At 46.9% G+C, this 20,572-nt stretch overlaps 1 protein-coding gene across 11 annotated transcripts in view; it reads left to right on the top strand.

Moving 5' to 3' along the window:
* The window catches only part of SEZ6L (seizure related 6 homolog like), a 215,550-nt gene that overhangs the window by 138,019 nt on the left and 56,959 nt on the right, over window positions 1-20,572 (top strand). For 7 of the 11 annotated variants that reach the window (XM_031656403.1, XM_031656405.1, XM_031656404.1 and 4 more), the window contains exons 7-10: window positions 3,339-3,505; window positions 4,429-4,623; window positions 6,448-6,586; window positions 7,912-8,001. In XM_031656403.1, coding sequence (XP_031512263.1) covers window positions 3,339-3,505; window positions 4,429-4,623; window positions 6,448-6,586; window positions 7,912-8,001 — 591 coding nt within the window. The remainder of the gene's footprint in view (window positions 1-3,338; window positions 3,506-4,428; window positions 4,624-6,447; window positions 6,587-7,911; window positions 8,002-20,572) is intronic. The other 4 variants (XM_003905349.5, XM_021921419.2, XM_021921418.2 and 1 more) reach the window with 1 other exon arrangement.

Raw genomic sequence — 20,572 nt, 5'->3', positions numbered from 1 at the left:
AGAGGGTAGGGCACTAGCAGTGTTTATTGCACTTCCAGAATGCCCCCACCTTAGAATTTTTGATCTAAGAATTCTAGTGTTTTGGCTTTTTGATGGGTCAAACCTAGACTATCAGGTCTTTAGGTTGGAAAGACTTTTTTAAAAAAAGCAAAAAGACAACTGAATAATTTTCCCATGCCTCTTGAGTCCACTTCCGTCTAGGCAGTTCAGCTTTATCCAGAACAACTGTATATCGATAAATTGCTTCTTTAAAGTGTAAGGTATCAAGCAGGGGCTCCTAAACATGGTTTTTCAGCAGCACCAGAATAATAACCTGGGGAACTCTTTAAAAATAAGATTCCCTATCCTTTCCTCTGGAGACTCTGAAAATCCAGGCATGGGAACCCTTGGTGAAGGACCATTTCCAAATCTTAGACCTCAGATCTGCCTCTTCTGAGGGGTGCTTGAGATGAGCCAAGCTTAAGTTTATACTAGACAACAAGAATTAGCAGAGACAAAAGAATGCATCAAAATGAGTATTTTTTGCAAGTTGTTTAAATCCTGACAAGTGGGCCCCCCACTGGTACTAGTCACTAGCAGTTTCTCTGGGGTCCTGCAAAGATCTGTATGAGCTGACACACACCAGGAAAAAAAACCAGCTTTCAAGTGTATCAGTAGGAAGAGAAGTTTGTAGAGTTCATCAAGGTTTAAGGTCAACACACACAAAAAAACGATGAAGACACTACTCTCTGAGCCAAGAAGAAAAGAGAAATCAATTATGTCTGTCCCATGTACTTTATTGAGGGGAAACGGCTAAAATACCGCAATATGTCAGTTGCAAGAACTCACACCTAGATAGGACTCTACAAAAGAAATAAGACTTTGACCTAAAGTCAAAATGGAAGGAGATTGGATAATAGATACAAAAAATACAGAAGGAGGAGTATTCCAGGCATGGAGAATTGGGGGATGAGCATGAAGATGTAGAGGAAAGAATTAGTAAATTTGTTGGGGAGCTGCAGCAGAAGTTCTCATGGGAACAGGAGGAAAGAGAGCTGGGAATGTAGACTGGGGTTATATCCTCAAGGACTTTGAATGCCAGGCTACTTTTACAGGCAATAGAGAGCCATGGAAGGCTTTTTAGTAGAGGAGGGACATGAATAAAGATTTTAAGATGATTTTCCTCCAAATGAGCTCTTTCTAAACTCGTCTCATAACATGCCCCATAAAAAGTGAGTTCTATAGTCAAGCATGTTTGGAAGACACTGTGCCCACCCTATCCTTGCCTTGAAAGGTCCTAATATGTACTAGCTAACAAAGGTACTGTTAAGACCCGCAGGAAGAAAAAAATTTAATTTTTATTTAATTCAGCATTTTGCAAATCCATTTGACCATAGACTACATAAGAATTTGAGAGAAAATACATTACTAATGCAGACATTCTAGAAAATATGGTTAGAAAATTGCTGGTTTTAAAAGATTAATAGTCTATAGAGATTTTGAGATCTTGAAGCTTTCCTCCAGAGAAACCCTCTTTGCCAAAGGCTCCTGTTCTTTGAAAGAGGTGTCGCAACACACAGTCCCTAAGATACCACAGAGTCATCAGGAATCAGAAGACTATGTCGACGCCCCTTCCCACTCCTGGGATGTGTCCTGGACTTCACCACAGCCCCCATCCTTGCCTCAGCCATACTGGACATATAGCGAAAGAAACCAACTGTGGCTCCAACATTTATACATCTTAGTGACATTAGAAATTCATCTGGGCAACATAAAATAAACTATTTTTATGAGTCAGTAAAAACCTCAAAGGCTTAAAAATGTGTGTTTATGACTCCATAAAAGAAACTTATCTAATTTGTATACTGTTTTCTTCACCACTTTTGCATAATTTCTTTAAAAAACCAAGGCTGGCAAGGAGTCAAGTTCAAATAGCTTTAATAACAATAAAAATAAATACCCAACATTTTGTCTAACACATTTTATTTTTCAGGGCACTTTTTATTTTGAAATATTCTCAAAGCCCACCTGTAAGATAGGTCAGAACGACACTATGGTCAGGTCCCTCCTTTCACAGTTGAGGACACTGAGGCTGAAAGATGTTTTAAGACTTAATGTTAATCCAGATGGGGAATTGGGAAACGAGAATTATGACTCCTGACTTCCCACACAGTGCTCTTAGAAAACGGGGATCAGAGACAGAGCCTGGCGGGGGTCAAATGCTTAATAAAGAAAACTTACCTACTGTGCCCTGTTAATTTTTTTTTTTTTTTTTTAGACTGAATCTTGCTCTGTCACCCAAGCTGGAGTGCAGTGGCTCAATCTCAGCTCACTGCGATCTCTGGCTTCCAGGTTCAAGCGATTCTCCTGCCTCAGCCTCCAGAGTAGCAGGGACTACAGGCACACGCCACCATACCTGACTAATTTTTGTATTTTTAGTAGAGACGGAGTGTCATGATGTTGGCCAGGCTGGTATCTAACCCCTGACCTCACATGATCCACCCACCTTGGCCTCCCAAAGTGCTGGGATTATAGACATGAGCCACTGTGCCCCACACTCTGATATAGGTGCAATTGTACCCATTTTACAGATGAGAAAACAGAAACTCAGAGAGGTGAAGTGTTCTTGTGCAAAGTGACACAGGTCAGAAGTGACGGAGTCAGGACTTACACCCAGGTCTGCCTGACTACATAAGCCACCCTTTCGGCAATGAGATTAGTCCATTAATTCCAACTTCTCAATTAATAATAATAGTCAACATCAATTCATTAGTTCATCGTTTGGTTTATTACATCATATACATTACTCTCCCTACAACCTCAGAATAAATCATAAGGAAGCCAGGACATGCATTTAGTCCCATTGTACAGAAGAGGAAACGGGTTTGATAAGATGACACTTGTCTGAGCACATAAGAGGCAAAGTCAGGACTGGGCACGGTGGCTCACTCCTGTAAGCACTTTGGGAGGCTAAAGCAGGTGGATCACCTGAGGTCAGAAGTTCGAGACCAGCCTGGCCAACATGGTGAAACCCTGTCTCTACTAAAAATACAAAAATTTGCTGGGTATGGTGGGGCACATCTGTAATCCCAGCTACTCGGGAGGCTGAGACAGGAGAATCGCTTGAACGTGGGAGGCAGAGGTTGCAGTGAGCCAAGATCGCACCATTGAACTCCAGGCTGGGCAACAAGAGTGAAACTCCATCAAAAAGAAAGAAAAAAAATAAAGAGGGAGAGTTAGGTTTGGGATCAGGTAATGAGGCTCCAGAGGTGGCAGTCATAGCACACCCCTTCCTCTGCCATGTCAGTGACCCAGGAAAATCTGTCAGTGTCCCTCTGTCTCTCTGCTCCCACTACCAGGATGACGGTTCACAGCGGGCAGACCAACAAGTCAGCTCTTCTCTACGACTCCCTTCAAACTGAGAGTGTCCCTTTTGAGGGCCTGCTGAGTGAGGGCGACACCATCCGTATCGAGTTCACGTCCGACCAGGCCCGAGCAGCCTCCACCTTCAACATCCGATTTGAGGGTGAGGGTCCCTGGGGGCTTCCCCTTCTCTTGTGGGGCTGGGAGTAGCCTGGGAGCAGGGAAAGCATGGGGAGATAGAAATCTGGGCTGCGAAGGATGTGGGAAATCCCGTGGCCATGTGGATCCTTTGGTTTCCAAAGACAGGCTCTTGGTTTCGTTAATAATAATGCCTACCATTAGCTGTGCACTTACTACGTGCTCAGTGCCTTCTGTGCATTGTCTCCTTGGATTTCAGCTTCTGCATCATGTTTGATCCTCATCACACTGAAACATTAGAACTGTTATTCTATCTGATTTTCGGTGAGGAAACTGAGGTTTAAGAAACTTGGGTGACCTGCCCAAGACCACCAGTGAACAAGGATGGAGTTAAGATCTCTGTCCATCCTATACTGGGGAGCCCTTAAGCTCTGCTCCACTCCACCTAGTAGACCTCTTATAATTCAGCCACTTCTTCTTCCAAGAAGAATTTAGCAAGAGCCCCTCCTGCTGAGACCCTGACTCTTGAAGACGGGATTCGCTGGGCATTTCATGTATGTTGGAGGACCTTCTGTTCTGGCTTTGCCAAGAAAAGTTGGTTTTTATCATAGACAACCCTACAGTTTCCAGTGGCCAAAAAAATCAGGGCTCTGAAGATCCTTCTGTGGAATAGGACGTGGAAAGGTATTAAAACACAACAACTCCACAGGGTGGAGAAGACAGAGATTCTTATTTCTATTTTAGATTTGTTTAAATGAGGCCCCAGGGAGTCAACTGGGTGGCCCCAGGGTTCTCAGCACATCGTCTGGAACCAGGACATGTGATTTGGTACTTGTTTTCTTTGGGGCTTTTCTAAACAGCACAGGAGACCCATCTTCTGAAATACAGCACCATGGGGTAGTCCCTGCCTCATCTGAACTCCTGCCTCTCTTTGTTTCCCTTCCTCAGCGTTTGAGAAAGGCCACTGCTACGAGCCCTACATCCAGAATGGGAACTTCACTACATCCGACCCGACCTATAACATTGGGACTATAGTGGAGTTCACCTGCGACCCCGGCCACTCCCTGGAGCAGGGCCCAGCCATCATCGAATGCATCAATGTGCGGGACCCATACTGGAATGACACGGAGCCCCTCTGCAGAGGTGAGCGGACCCACGACACTCTTCCCATGGCACCCCAGGGACCTCCACCCTTCGGATGAGAAGACCAAGGCCCCAGCTTAGAGGCCTGTCCCCGGTTTTCATACCAATTTTAGGATTAGAACCCTTTCCAGGGTTCACTGTCCTTTGGTTCAGGGTTGGTGCAGGTCTTGAGAAAATTACAAAATGGGTAAATTTTAAAAGGTGCGCCTTCCTCCGGGCATAGGTCCCAGAGTGCACAGCTTGGTGAGCTGAATACTGCATGGATTTCAGCTCGTAAATACTCCCTCTGCTATGCATGCTTGTGCAGTGCACAACCCATGCAACAACCCAGGGCAGCCCTGAATCTCATTAATAAGAATAATAATAGTTCTTAATTGGTGTGTAATAATTATGCTACCAGTGCTTTGCTAAGGGTGTATGTGCATTATCTGATTTCAACCTCACCATAGCCTTATAAAGTAGATTCTATCAGCCCTATTTGCAGGTGAGAAAACTAATGCTATGAAGTGACCTGTTTAAGAACACACTGAGGGGAATTGGCAGGGACAGGAATGGAACTCAGGTCTCTCTGCTCTCAGAGTACTGTGCTCTGAGCCCCACTGGACAGTGTTGGCTGCAGAGAACCCTCATCTACACAGGCTCCAGTGGACTGTCCTGCCAGTTTTCCCATATTCTTTTTGGCGTTGTTGAGATGGAGACTCATTTGGCTCACTGCAGCCTCTGCCTCCCGGGTTCAAGCAATTCTCCTGTCTCAGCCTCCTGAGTAGCTGGGGTTACAGGCATGGGCCACAACGCCCGGCTAATTCTGTATTTTTAGTAGAGACAGGGTTTCACCATATTAGCCAGGCTGGTCTTGAACTCCTGACCTCAGGTGATCCACCTGCCTTGGCCTCCCAAAGTGCTGAGATTACAGGCATGAGCATCGCACCCGGCCCATTTCCCCATATTCAAGGCCGCTGAGCCACCCTGAGCCTGGGTCTCCTGGTAGCACATGGAGTAATGAAGGGTGCCCTCACTCTTGGCAGCCACCGCCTCAATGGCAGTTGGCATGAAATCACAGCCTTGCCATGGTGAAGAATTGATCCCTATATTAGATGTGCCGGTTTAACAGAGCGGAATTTATTGGTGCTTTGGCCTCTGCCATGTTGAGAACTTTCCAAAGCGGTAAACACAGAGTGGAATTTAAAGGGCACCTGCCGCAGCCACATCTCTGCTTCCAGTTCAGGGCCGGGACCTGTCATAGCAACATTATCTAAATTATCGAGCAGCTACCACCTGCCAGGCGCTGTGCAGCATGTTTGACATTCATGAGCTTAAGCCTCAAAATCACCCAATGAGGCTGGCAGTGGTATTGCCCCCATTTTATAGAGAAAGGGAGCTGAGGCTCTGGGAAATTACATACCTCCTCTTACAGACTGTTAGCAGCAGAGACAAGATTGGAACCCTGGGACCACCTAACTTGAGTGAGCGGTCTCTTAGCCACTACTCACCCTGCAAAAGAACAGAGGCTGTTGAGGAGTCATTCTGACCACTGAGCTCCATCCTTGGTCTTGAAAGAGCAATAGCACTCCTTAGCCCAACTTTTACCAACTGTCAGCTGCAGGGCAGTCAGCTGGCCAGCTCTCATTTAATCATTACACACACACACACACACACACACACACACACACACACACACGTGCTGGCTGCCTGAGGTAAAGGCACCTGTCCACAGTACACAGAGATTCACGGCTGTCTGACTTCATAGCCCACACGGTTAGCCGCTATGCCACACTGACTTCTTTACAAATAAAGTCCACCTTCCTGCCTATCTGTCTTTTACAGCCATGTGCGGTGGTGAGCTCTCTGCTGTGGCTGGGGTGGTACTGTCCCCAAACTGGCCGGAGCCCTACGTGGAAGGTGAAGATTGTATCTGGAAGATCCACGTGGGAGAAGAGAAACGGATCTTCTTAGATATCCAGTTGTGAGTGTTTATAATGGGCAGTCCTCTAATTTGGCAAAATTTGGGAGATTGGGAAAGAAATTGCTCCTGCTTTATTCTTTCAACTAGTAGTAACTAAGCATCTACTATGTGCCAGGGACTGTGCAGAGAACAGGCATTCCCATGGTGAGATCGACAACAGCAGCACACACACACACACAGAGAGAGAGAGAGAGAGAGAGAGACAGAGAGACAGAGAGAGAGAGAGAGTCCCTATCTTTGGGAAATTCAGTCTAAGGAAACAAATATGAAATGAGGGCATACACAAATAATTGCACACTCTAACTTCACTAAGGGATGTAAGGAGAGGTGAATGGTGCTATGAGATTCTATAACTGGAATTTGATATAAAGAGGAAGATCAGAAAAGTCTTCCCCAAGGTTCTGATACTAAAGCTCAGAACTAAAAGATGAGTTGGAGTGATGCATCCTAAATGAACAGAATGTGCAAAGGCCCTGTGGCAAGCATCTCATTTTCTTTTTTTTTAATTTATTTATTATTATTATTATTCTTTAAGTTCTAGGGTACATGTGCATAACGTGCAGGTTGACCCAGCCATCCCATTACTGGGTATATACCCAAAGGATTTTAAATCATGCTGCTATAAAGACACATGCACACGTATGTATATTGCTGCACTATCCACAATAGCAAAGACTTGGAATCAACCCAAATGTCCATCAGTGACAGACTGGATTAAGAAAATGTGGCACATATACACCATGGAATACTATGCAGCCATAAAAAAGGATGAGTTTGTGTCCTTTGTAGGGACGTGGATGCAGCTGGAAACCATCATTCTTAGCAAACTATCACAAGAACAGAAAACCAAACACCATATGTTCTCACTCATAGGTGGGAACTGAACAATGAGATCACTTGGACTTGGGAAGGGGAGCATCTCATTTTCAAAGGACCGAATGGCCAGTGTGGCCAGGGAGAGGGGGGCACTATAACACTCATTTACAGGACTACAGTTGTTTATTTTCCTGTTTGTCTCCCTCAACTAAACCAGAAGGTCCTCTCCACTGGGGCTGGGTCTGACCACCCTCTGTCTCCACAGTCTAACACAGAGCCTGATACACAGTAGATGTTCAGGAAATGATTGCTGAATGAAAAAAAAAAAATGTTTTTAATGAACAGACTTACTTGGCTGTGCGGCTGGGTTTCTCATATTCACAGGGGGTAACCATTAGATTCTCCATCCAGAATGTTCCCCACTAGCTCCCCATGAGGGTGACATTTGCAGGGAAGCAGTTACTCTGGGCCAGATGCAAAAGTGACTGCTCTAAACATTTCTGTCTTAGGTCATTCTCACAAAGAACCCTGCCTGGGAGGTCATTAACCCCACTGTCTGAGAAGGCAGCAGAGATGCAGGGAGGCCACCCAGAAAGCCAGTGAGTAGCTGAAATTCAGGCTTCTGTGGCTTCTCAGTCATGCTCTTTCCACTGCCCCATGTGAGATGGGGGTGAGAAGTGGACAAAGACAGATGGTGGTGTCTGGAGCAAGCAGAATACGGAGTTCCCGGCAGACCCAGGTGGCAGACAGGAGGGTGGTTGGAGGAGGAGAGAGTGCTGAAACCCAGCAGGCTGGGGAAGCAGCACTCAGGGTTGTCTGGCTCTGCAGAGGAATCTTGCAAGAGAAAGAGACGTTATTTTCAAATTATTAGTGACTGGCTTTTGAGGCTGTTCCTTAGATGCAGCAAAAGCGTCATTAGGCTAGGTGCCGTGGCTCATGACTGTAACTCCAACATTTTGGGAGGCTGAGGCAGGAGGACTGCTTGAGACCAAGAGTTTGACACCAATCCCAACAACATAGGGGTATCCTATCTCTTCAAAAAATAATAACTAGCTGGGTGTGGTGGCACACGCCTGTGGTACCAGCTACTTGGGAGGCTGAGATGGGAGGATCTCTTGAGCCTGGGAAATTGAGGCTGCAGTGAGCTGTGATCATGCCACTGCACTCCAGCCCGGGTGACAAAGTAAGACCCTGTCTCAAAAAAAAAAAAAAGTGTCCCCAGAGGCTGTCCCAGAACCTCCTTCTCCAGCAGAGTCAGAGACTTACACAGCTTGAATAGCCGCCCCTTGTGGACTTGGGGTCAGGCCAATCTAAGAAAGAATTCCACCTCCTTCACATATGACTTTGGGCTGGGCTCACCTGTTCTCGCCTCTCTCTGGGCCTCAGTTTTTCTCTCCTGTAAGGGGGTCTTGGAATATCAATGCTTTGTGGCTGCTGAAGGCAGATTTTTCGCGTTCCTTGCCCATTGCCTCACTCCTCAATAAAGCTCATCCTTGTCTGGGCACAGTGGCTCACACCTGTAATCTCAACATTTTGAGAGGCTGAGGTAGGAAAATCACTTAGGACCAGGAGTTCAAGACCAGCCTAGGCAACATAGTGAGACCCCCATCTTTACAAACAATTAAAAAAAACTAGCCAGGCTTGGTGGCACCTGTAGTCCCAGCTACTTGGGAGGCTCAGGTGAGAGGATTACTTGAGCCCTGGAGTTCCATGCTGCAGTGAGCCATGATCACACCACTGCACTTCAGCCTGGGCAACAGAGTAAGACTCTGTCTCTAACAAAAAAGTTAAAATTAAAATTGAATTAAATAGACCTCATCCTCTTCCCCCCATTCATTTCTCTCTGACTTCTAGAGTCTGGAATAAGATGCTTATTCATTCATTCCAAACAAATTGTTTGAGTGTCTACTATAAGGCAAGCATAATTTTATGTGCTGGAAAGGTTCTAATGGTTGTTTCTTCAGTGGTAAAATTCATATTAAAAAGAATGGAATGGGTTGTCTCTCTTAACTCTAGGGAAAAAATTACTGTGTACCTACTGTGTGCCAGTAGCAGGCTTAGCATTGAAGATACAGTTGTGAGAAAAGCAGGGCAGTCCTCACTCTGCATGCCTAGCAGGTGAGGCGGGGAAGAAAGTAAATGCAGTGTGAAAGGAGCAGTGACAGGCAGGTGAGGGCACCTGAGTGAAATCAGGAGGGCTCCCAGGAAGAAGTGACTTCTATAATACCATGAAAGAGAAGGTAGGCAGGTGATGGGGGGAAAAGAAGAATACCCCGGCGAGGCATGGTGGCTCACGCTTGTAATCCCAGCACTTTGGGAGGCCGAGGTGGGTGGATCATTTGAGGTCAGGAGTTCAAGACCAGCCCAGCCAACATGGTGAAACCCTGCCTCTACTAAAAATACAAAACTTAGCCAGGCGTTGCGGTGGGCACCTGTAACCTCAGCTATTCAGGAGGCTGAGGCAAGAGAATCACCTGAACCTGGGAGGTGGAGATTGTGGTAAGCCGAGATCACGCCACTGCACTCCAGCCTGGGTGACAGAGCGAGACTCTGTCTCAGAAAAAAAAAAAAGAAATAAAGAAAGAAAAAGAAAAGAAGAAGAGGAGGAGAAGGAGGAGGGGGAGGAGGAAGGAGGAGAAGGAGAAGGAGAAGAAGCAGCAGCAGCAGCATGTCCTACCTACATGATAAGGGCATCTGCAAAGCATCTATAAGCCTGGAAATGAGAGAGTGTGACCCACTTAATGGCATAAAGTTTAACGTGGCTGGAGCAAAGCATGGCAGGTGGGTAGGGGCTACAGAGGGAATGGATCCAAGGGAAGCTCTGAGGTCTTCTTAGCTGAAGCTTCACATAGAAAACTTTATTCTAAGGCTGCATCCCTTAGGAAGCCTTCTGTGTTACCCCCTTGTCCTTGTCCATAAATACAAATTTATGGTTCCAGCTTATGAATTCCTTCCCCCAGAAGTTACCAGGAAAACCACCTGTCTTCAGCCAAGAGAAAGTACGACAAACTCCTGAGTTCTTGGCTTCTCTGGCAGAAGATCCCGCCCAGCTCTAGGCCCCATGAAGTCATCTATAATCCCCCCTCTTCTGCTTGGCTCTCCTATTCTCGCCTCACAGGAAGCCTCCCAGATGGGTGGTTTTGCTTAAATAAGTCGGGCCCACATCTCCCTTTGGTGCCAGAGGTCTGGAGGAGGAAACAAGAAAATGGGAATCTTTGCTTTCATCATCTCTAGGCATCAAATATTCAATTAACCTTCAGCCTGACACCAGATTGGGTTTTATTTCTACCACTAAGCATGCATGCGATGGGGCAGCCAATCTGGGAATCTCAAGCAATTAAAGCTTCCCCAAAGCCAGGCCACTGGTGTTAGCATCAGCAAGGGAGCCCTTGCAGCGGGGGCAGACTTTCTGTCTTCTGAACATTTTCGCAGTCGTAGATTGAGCGTTGACTAGGAGAGAGGACCCTCAGTTTCCTGCCTCCCTGCCCTGATACTCCATGCCCTCAGCAGCCCTGGACCCAGCACCTAGCCTCTCTGGGCCTTAGATTCCTCCTCTGCAAAATGATGGGCTGCCTTGAATCAAGGGTAGATGCAAATTCAAAATTATGAAGGGCCAGGCAACATAAATACAGGATTTAGAGCTGGTGTGAGATTATATGGAGGGGAGGGATCTGTGATGAATTAGGAAGTACATACCCTATCTAAAATCATTTAAATTCAATTTTTATTTTATTTTATTTTTTGCGACAGAGTCTCACTGTCACCCAGGCTGGAGTGCAGTGGTGCCGTCTCAGCTCACTGCAACCTCCAACTCCCGGGTTCAAGTGGTTCTCCTGCCTCAGCCTCCTGAGTCATTGGGATTACAGGTGTGCGCCACCACACCTGGCTAATTTTTGTATTTTTAATAGAGATGGGGTTTCACCACGTTGGCCAGGCTGGTCTCAAACTCCTGACCTCAATTGATCTGCCCGCCTCCGCCTCCCAAAGTGCTGGGATTACAGGCATGAGCCACTGACCCCGGTCATAAATTCAATTTTTAAAAATAGCATCCCCTCCTTCAAAAAAATTTAAGAAGTGCCTACTGGCTGCATCCAAACTGAGGGCCATCAGTTTGCCACTCTTGCAAACGATTAAGGTGATTGAAGGATTAAGCTCCTTTCTCGTTGCAGCAATGAAGAAATGCATGTTTTGAAGCACTTACTATTTTCAAGGTCTTTACTAACATTAATTTTTACCTTGTGTAAGTTAAAAATAAATTGTATTATTTGCTCTTTGGATTAATCCCATGAAGTAGGTGCAACTATTACATTTAATTATATCCTCTTGCTTCCTCACCAATTCACTTGGATGTCTAAGAGGCATCTCAAATTAAACATATTCTAAGTCAAACTCCTGATTCTCCCTCCTTATATCTATTTATAGGGAGATATTTATTTATCTATTATACCTATTTTACCCCATCTTTCCCATATGTGTAAGGTATGATCTATTCCACCTGCCGCTTGGGGAAAAAATCAAACAAACAGCAACAGAAACAGAACCCTTGGTGTTATTCTGGCTCAGTGGAGTGCTGGCTTTTTTAGCAAGTTGGGGGCACAGTGGGCCACACCCCGATTGGTAGCATCTGTCAATTTCCATGGTGTAAATACTCCCACTATGACCCCTTTCAAGCTAACAACGTAATGACAACAGGCTCTCCAAATGCCTGGACGTGTAACCATTAGCTCTCACAAGCCCGTATGAGCCTGCCCCCAGCCCAGCACACTCACTGTGAACCAGACCTTTCTCTTTCTCCCATACCCTGTGGCCAAATCTTCAGGAAATCCTGTTGCTTCTACTCAAAAGTCAAAGTCTTCCCAGAGTCCAAGCAGTTCTGATACCTCCACTGCCACCTGCAGGGTCCAAGCCACCCCCGTGTCTTCCCGTGATTATTGCAATGGCCTTTGAGGTATCCTCGTTCCCACTTTTGCCCGCTCTGGGTTCTTTTTAACCAACACTCTGAGTGATCCTGTTACAACCTAAGTCATATCACCCATGCTCTGCTCGAAGTTCTGCAATAGCTCCCTGTTTTATTCGGAGGTAAAGCCAGTGCTCTTACAGAAGGCCCTACGGGACCTAGCTCTGGTTACATCTCCAGCATCACTTTATTCCTCTCTTCTCCTTTCTGTATGGTATATTCGACCATATTCGCCTTCTTGGCATTCCACACGCATACCTCAGGGCCTTTGCACTGCTGTCTCCTCTGCCATTGGGATGCTCTGCCTCAAATATCCGCAGAGCTTGCTCCCCATCTCTCCATCCTCTGACTTTGCTTCACTTCCATAGCCCTTGCCACCACCCAACGCACTACACATTGTAGTATATCTTGAAGTATTTCAACTCCCACCACCTCCACCTGGAACGTCACCTCCATGAGAAGAGCAGGAGCTCATTTTCTGTCTTATTCACTGCTGTAATCCTAACATATAGACCAGTGCATGGCCCATTGTAGGTGCTTAATAAATAAAAGCCAATGAAATAAATATAGCTTGTACGATCATACAGACATGAGGCTTCAAAGGGAGAATTCGAACCCAAATTTGTGTTCTTCTGGCTATGATGCACATGGAGGGAAAGAAAGAGGGTCAGAAAAATATGGAAAGGCCTTCTGGGGACGTGGCCTCCATTTTTTTAAATAAATACAGGTTTGTTACATGACAAGGAACCTGAGTTGATAAGAAATAAATTTGGCTAAAAATTATCAGGTAAAGTATTAAATAACAGAAGTAGGAGGACTCCCCAAGAGAACATTTTATAGGGTTATGGTGTCAAAAGATGTGTCATCACAGACCTGAGAATCAGAATATCTAGCGGGAGGGGGACTTCAAGGTCCCCCAATCCAGCGATGCCGAGATATGCTGGCAGAGTTCAGGGACCAAGTGCCATGGCGCTTGGGAAGCCTATTTCATTCTCCCGGATATTCTGAGCACTGGACATTAAGCCAAGTAGGAAGTGATGATGGAAGCACAGACAGGCTCAGAATGGGGCCAATAAGGGGGGCATCTCCCTCCCCAAGGCAGCTGTCATGACTTGCATTAGGACAAGCAGCCAGCGTCATCCCGGGGCCTTAGGATTTGCAGTGACATCAAAATCGATTGAGTCCCAGTTTTAATCATCATGGACATGTGAGGACTGTCATTTTTGTCACTGAGCAAGTTTAATTCGATTCCACAAATATTTATTGAGCATCCACTATGTAGCAGGTATTGAGGCTGGGCCCTGGCAGTGAGCAAAACAGATGCAGCCCTGCCCTCGGGGAGCCATGTCGTAGGCTGACACAGCACCAGCAAGAGGAAATACAGCCCTCTGGGGGCCCAGAGTGAGGGAAGGTGAGCCTGGCTGAGAATGTGAGGGAGAAGCTGTTCTGAGAACGGTAAAGTCTAAGTCAGTTTTTCTCAACCAGGAGCTATCTTGTGCCAGGGGACACTTGCCAATGTCTGGAGGCACTTCTGGTTGGGACAACTGGAGGGTGGGGTGGACAGCACCGCCAGCATCTACTAGGGACAGGCCAGGGATGCTGCTATGCATCCGACAATGCACAGGACAATACCCACCACAAAGAATGAGCTGACCCAAAATATCAATGGTGTTGAAGCAGAGAAACCCCAATCTATGCTAAGACCTGAAAGCCAGAGAGAAGATGGGCAGAGATGGAGGGGAACAGTGTTCCAGCCAAAAGGAACAACATGTGCTAAGGTCCAGAGGCAGGAAAGCACAGCTCCCTTCTTAACTGTCCATGATATTTAATATTTGCTGAGCACTTAGGATATCCCAAGCGTTTACATCCTAGACATCTTCACGACAAGCACATGCCTTGGGTTCTGTTATTATCTCCATTTTCCAGATGAGTAAACTGAGGCTCGGGGTGGTGGGAGAGTGCCTGTGATCGCACAGCTAGAAGCTGGTGGAGCTGGGACTTTCACCCCACTTGCCATGTCTCCAGGACCCTGTGTGTCTGGAGTTCAAGGACGCATCCATGAAGTAGGACAGCCTGGCAGTGAGTGGGACTCAGCAACGCCTTGAAGGCCACATTAGGGAGTCTGGGCTTCCCCAAATTGGGCAGCAGGAAAAGGGTTTAAGCACTTAAAGAGATTAAAGCTTTGCAGAAGGGAGCTGCGTCCTCTGGTCACCAGCCCGAGGCTCACGCCGACAAGCTTGGCACACGCTTGGCAGAGTGGCATCTGGACTTGGCACCTCCTCCCTCCCACAGAGGGAGTGAAAATAGCATCTCAACAGCCAGGGTTACGTGAGGCCCAAGAGCTGCTGGGTTTAATTTATCTTGCTTGGTTTTCCACTGACAGTTTTAGTAAACCAATTTGGGTTTGATAGTAAAAATAATTCCGTCCTCCAGGCCCCTCAGCCCTCCTAAGTGTTTGCAATTGTTATTTTTCACATCGACGAGGAGGAGGGAGTTTGCACTGCAGACCGAGCTGGGTAGGTGGCCCATAGTAGGCGCATGACTTAGCTGTCTGCTGAGTCATGAATAAGGACGTAAGCCACATGTGCCAGGCGAGAGGGGATCTCTAGCCCTCTTTGTCTACTGGGCAGTCTGTTGATACCATGGGCATGGAGGTTCTAATTAGTTACCATTTATTAAAAACCTACTATGTGCTAGGTGGACCCTGAGCTGCATCGTTTAGGTCTGTGAGCAATAATAAATGTGAACATTATTATGCAGAGATAATAATGACATAAATTAGAGCTAATGTGGGTAGAGATAATTACAGAAGGGTAATTACCCAAATTAGAGATAATGTATGCCAAGCACATTGCATGTTATCTGGCACGTAGTTGGTGCTTCACAAATGGAGACTACTATTATCAGGAATCCTCAGATAAGGCAGATATTATCATTACCACTTTATGGATTGGGTCATGAGAGCACAGAGAGGTTACGTGGCTTCCTCAGGTCACACAGCTAGCAAAGATGGAGCCCACACCATAGCCTCCGCTTCCACTGACTTGAACAGCTTTCGGGGCACCAACTGTGTGTCTTGGCAATGCAGCAATGACGCAAGAAGGCTTGCAGGCCTGTAGGGACTCAAAGTTCACGAAGGGACATACAGCCATAAACAGACAACATGGCAAAATGTAAGCAAAGTCCTGTGGCTTGGAGAGGGAGTTGGGGAGGTAGACGGGAACTAGATTTATCTCTGTGAATTATGGAAATGTCCCTGAGAAGGTGACATCCAGAAGGAATCTTGAAGAGTGCCAGTTGCCCGGAGTTAATGGGAGAAAAGTGTCATAAGCAAAGGATTCAAGCAGTGACGACAGTGACCATTAGGCATAGAACAAATGCTCCGAACCACAGCGTCAGTGAGAACCATCTGCCCTCATTGTTGGATGGAGGAAAGAAGGAGGGTGCATCAACTTGGGATGAGCCAGGAGCCCTCAGGCTAAACCTTCTTTACACCCCAAATGCCGCCCTAACCCACCATGTATCCCTCCCAGCTCCATCAGAAATCTGCCTCTTACCCTAAAAACACAACTGAACAGAAACTGACATCCTAAGGGACTTCTCATATTGCTCTCCTCTCTCTCTCATTTATTATCTCCCCCCACGCCCTCCCCAACTCTCAAAATAAATTACGGAAAGGAAAATAAGGGAACTAACATTGGTGAAGGCATCGTGGAATAGAAGATCCGAGAGGGGCCCCGAGCTTAGCAAGTATCACACAGCGAGAGAGGACCAGAAAGACCACCTGCTTGTGGCCACAAGAGCTCAGCACAGGGGCCACAACCTTGAAGACGCCTTACGGCCAAGGAGACATAAAAGCATCTAGAGTCAAAAAGAGGCACATGTGAGTCCATCCTGATGTTCACCAGCTCTGTGGCCTCAGGCAGATTATTGAAGGTGATGGTGCCTGCCCCCACAATGGGATATTTTGTTCACTTTATCCCCAGTGTCTGGTACAAACAAAGTGCTTGATAAATATCCGTTGAACGAAAGAGACGGTAAGGCTGGGCACAGTGGCTCATGCCTGTAATCCCAGCACTTTTGGAAGCCAAGGTGGGAGGATCACTTGAGCCCAGGAGTTCAAGACCAGCCTGGGCAACAAAGCAAGACCCCGTCTCTGCAAATAATTTAAAAATTAGCCAGACATGGTGGCATGCAGCTGTGGTCCCAGCTACTTGAGAGGCTGAGGTGGGAGGATCACCTGAGCTCAGGTGTTGAGACCAGCTTGGGCAACATAGTGAGACCCTGTTTCTAAAAAGAAAGAGAGAGAGAGAGAGGAGGTGGGTGTGTAAATTAATTAAGTCATGTAAAAGTTAAAATAACAAATAACATAAGGTTTCTGACACAAGATAGGCAGATAACCGTAGCTAACACTATTTTTACCCCTACTATATCCCAGACTTTATGATAAATACAGGCACACATTATCTCATTGATGATGATGATAATGATGAAAGACCAACATCTGACATTCATTGAGTACTTACAACGTGCCACTCTTTACGTGCTTTCTTTACCTATAGTAACTCATTTCACTCTCCAATGCAGTATCAGTACCCTATGCAATATCTACATCATGTCAGTATGACTACTCCTTTGTACAGATGAAGAAACTGAGGCTGAGAGAGATGAAATTGCTTGCCCAAGGTCACACAACTAGGATGTGTGCAAGTCGGAGATGGTCTTAGAGACTTGAACCCAGGTCTCTAAGACCAAAGCCAGTTTGTAACCCCACACACACACACACACACACACACACACACAAAGGTAGCAAAGTGCTTCACATGGGAGAAATTCCCAGCTCCATCTTACAGAAGAAGAAATTGAGGCTCAAAATGTTTCCTGCTCCCTGTTTCCTGGACATCTGCTGCGAACATACATCTATCTCTGCAGGGAAAAAGTCTCAACCAGGCTCCAGCGTGCCTTCCTTTGCTCCTCCGCAAAGTTCCCAACGTTGCTCCCTGTTTGTGAGCCCCAGCACAGTTCTCTAACCAGGAAATAAAAAGGCCTAATAACAAACCCAGGTAACCATATGATTGATAGCTGTGGAACAGTCCTCTTCAGCCGCTGCCAACCTGTTCTGTGCTAAGTTAATTCCAAGCTCTAAAAATTAAGTGCCTTCTCCAGAAGCACTTCAGTTCTTCAAACAGAGATATAGCTGCTTTGGACTGTAAGACTTCTACCTGAGAACCAGGCAAGGAGGAGGGAGATTCAAGAGTTGAGGACAACATTAGCCCTGGGAGAATAGATTTCCAGATATTAGCAAAAATAACAGGAGAAATGCCCGCGACAAAAATAAAACTGGCTGAACTCAGATCTTCTGGCCCATTAGCAAAGAGCAGACAGGATTTCCCTGGAGCCAAAAGTTCGGAGGCATTAGAAAAGGAACAGAAAAGTTCATAGAGCCCAAATTCCATCACGTTGCAAATGAGGAAATTGAGGCCTAGAGATGGGAAGACATTGCCCCAAGACCACTGTATCAGTCAGCTATTGCCGTATAACAAACCATCCCAAACTCACTGGCATCAAACAGCAGGCATGTATTTCTGTTCATGAGTCTACAGGTCAGCGTGGTGCTTCTGGTCTTAGCTGGGTTCGCAGATGGGTCTCTGGGCGGCCACTGGCCTTCTTCACGTATTTGGGGGTGAGTTGGCTGTCGTGGTCTAGGTGGGCATAGACTGGGATTGACATAGACACGGATCTCTGCTCCAGGTGCCTCTCATCCTCCAATTGCTAGCTTGGGCTTGTTCCCATGGTGACTGGCCAGGGTTTCAAGAAATGGAGAAGAAGCATTCAAGGCCTCTTGAGCCCAGACTAGGAAGTGGCACAGCAGCTCATCTGCCATATCCTATGGCAAGCTACAAAGCAAGGCCCAGCCCAGAGGTATGGTGTGGATACAGAGAGGGGCCAAGCTTTGGGATCATCTTTGCCCTCAAGCTACCATGACCACAGAAGAGTGGAGACTAGAACTGAGGTCTCCTGGTTCCAGCCCAAAGCTCCAAATGATATCACTGTGTACAATGATCCCATGAGGTCTGAGCATCATTATCCCCATTTTACAGATGAGGAAACTGAGGCTCAGAGAGCTGAAGGAACTTGTGTAAAATCTCACAGCTAGGAAGAATAAGAGACAAGATTTGCACCTAGGGCTTGGTGCCTGGCATAGAGAAGACTCAGAAAATGTTTCTTTCCCTACGTGAGGCTTTCAGCACGTGGGAGACACTCTGGAACGATCTTGAATTCCTTCAGGGACAGGAAGAAGCCTTCACCTACAGTAAGAAGTCTTGGGTTCTAGTCTCAATTCTTCCACTGAGTGGCTGTGTGACCTTGGATAAAGTCACCCCACTTCTCTGGGCCTCGGTTTCTTTCATCTTTCAAATGAAAATAACAGTGGCACCCATCTCTTTGAGTTCCTGAGATGATGAAATTATACCATGTGCAGAAGCACTTGGCAAGGGCTTGGTACATTACACACACTCAACAATTTAATTGGCAGCTGTGATGACGATTAATTCCTCCCATGGCCCATGGTCCTGTGTACAAACTGAGCTCGTTTGCATAATCACACACACAACACACACACACACACACACACACACACACACACTGATCCCTCTGAGCTTGCAGTTTGATTGTTACAGTAGGAATGAAGAGAATCCATACACAGTTCTTACCCAGGTATCCCACCTGAATGATTACCTTCCTCTTCCCCACGATTTGCAGGGGATTGTGGTGGTAACTTGGAAACACAAGCACCAGGGGTAGGTCCTCCACCAACTCATGCCTGTGTTCTGCTCCTCAGCCACGCCACGCTCTTCTCACCTTGGTGATTGCAAGAGCCTACTGGGGAGGAGACCTGCTCTCTGTCTGAGCTGGACATTGCCTTATTGGTGCGCCCCCTACAAACTCAAGGCATTCTAATGCAATTAGACCTGACATCTTAGGGAGACATGACTGCTTGTTTTACGAGTCCCTGACATGCACTGTCCTCCTGCACTTACTATTCAACGAGTGTTTATTGCGGGCACACCATGTGGCTAGAGTTGCATCCAATTATCAGAGGTCTGGAGATGACAATAATCACTCACATGGATTACTGTGGTGCCAAAACACTCACATGCCCTTACCTTTGTGCCAAGCTCTGTTCTGAGCACGTTACCTCTTAGTTAATTCTCAAAGCTACCTAGGAGAGTCACATGATGTGTTCTCCATGTAATAGATGAGAACAGCATTCCTCCTCGGAGGGGTAAAATGGCTCGCCACTTAGACCCAGGAGTGCCAGCCTCACACCTCTCATCACCCCTCAACCCTGCTTCACAGAGTAGAACCGACTTCATCCTGAGGGCAGCCACCCTCCCTTGAGAGCTGAGCAAGCAGTGTAGTCAGACCTGCCACTTAGACAGCACCCCTGGGAGGAAGGCAGAGGTAGGTGGAGGTGGCAGGAAGCCAGGCAGGAGGCAGATGGGCAGCAGCACTGGTCTGGCCTGGTCCTGTGATGACCCAGGCCTGGTCCTGTGATGGCCAAGGCCTGGGGAAGCTCCTGCAAGCCCCTCTGAGGCCTTCCGGGGAGAAGCTGGGACAATCCCTCCAGGTTTCAAAGGGTTCGGTTTTCCTGGAGGAGTTCCCATTACAGGTGGGGCGGCCCCCTGGGCGCATTGCTTCCTGGGGTGTTCTGGCTGCTCCGATTGGCCACGCCAAGGCTTTCTCCAGGGGAGGCCCTCAAGAGTATGTGCACGATGCAGATGCAGAACGCAGGAGGCGGCGACCCCAGCCACTGCCAGCTTCTGCTGGGAAAAGCTCCGTCAACTCTTCTACCAGCAATGCAGAGCCCCATTCACCGCTCTCTGCAGACATCGTAGGTAAATTGTTGTGTGCAGTATATACCACACACCACACACACACCACACACTACACACACCACACACGACACACACCACACGCCCTAACACACACACACCACACAACACTACACACACCACACACATACACCCACACACACACCACACACACTACACAATGCTACACATACCACACACCCTAACACACACACCACACACACACACCACACACACACCCACACACACCACACACACTCCACACATGCCACACCACATGACACTACACACAACACACACACCACAATAGCAATACGTAACTGAACGAAGTAATTTTAA

The sequence above is a fragment of the Papio anubis genome, chromosome 16 (assembly GCF_008728515.1).
Source record: "Papio anubis isolate 15944 chromosome 16, Panubis1.0, whole genome shotgun sequence".
NCBI classification, from domain to species: domain Eukaryota; kingdom Metazoa; phylum Chordata; class Mammalia; order Primates; family Cercopithecidae; genus Papio; species Papio anubis.
The sequence above is the reverse complement of the archived record's forward strand: the minus strand, read 5'-3'. Positions and strand labels throughout refer to the sequence as shown.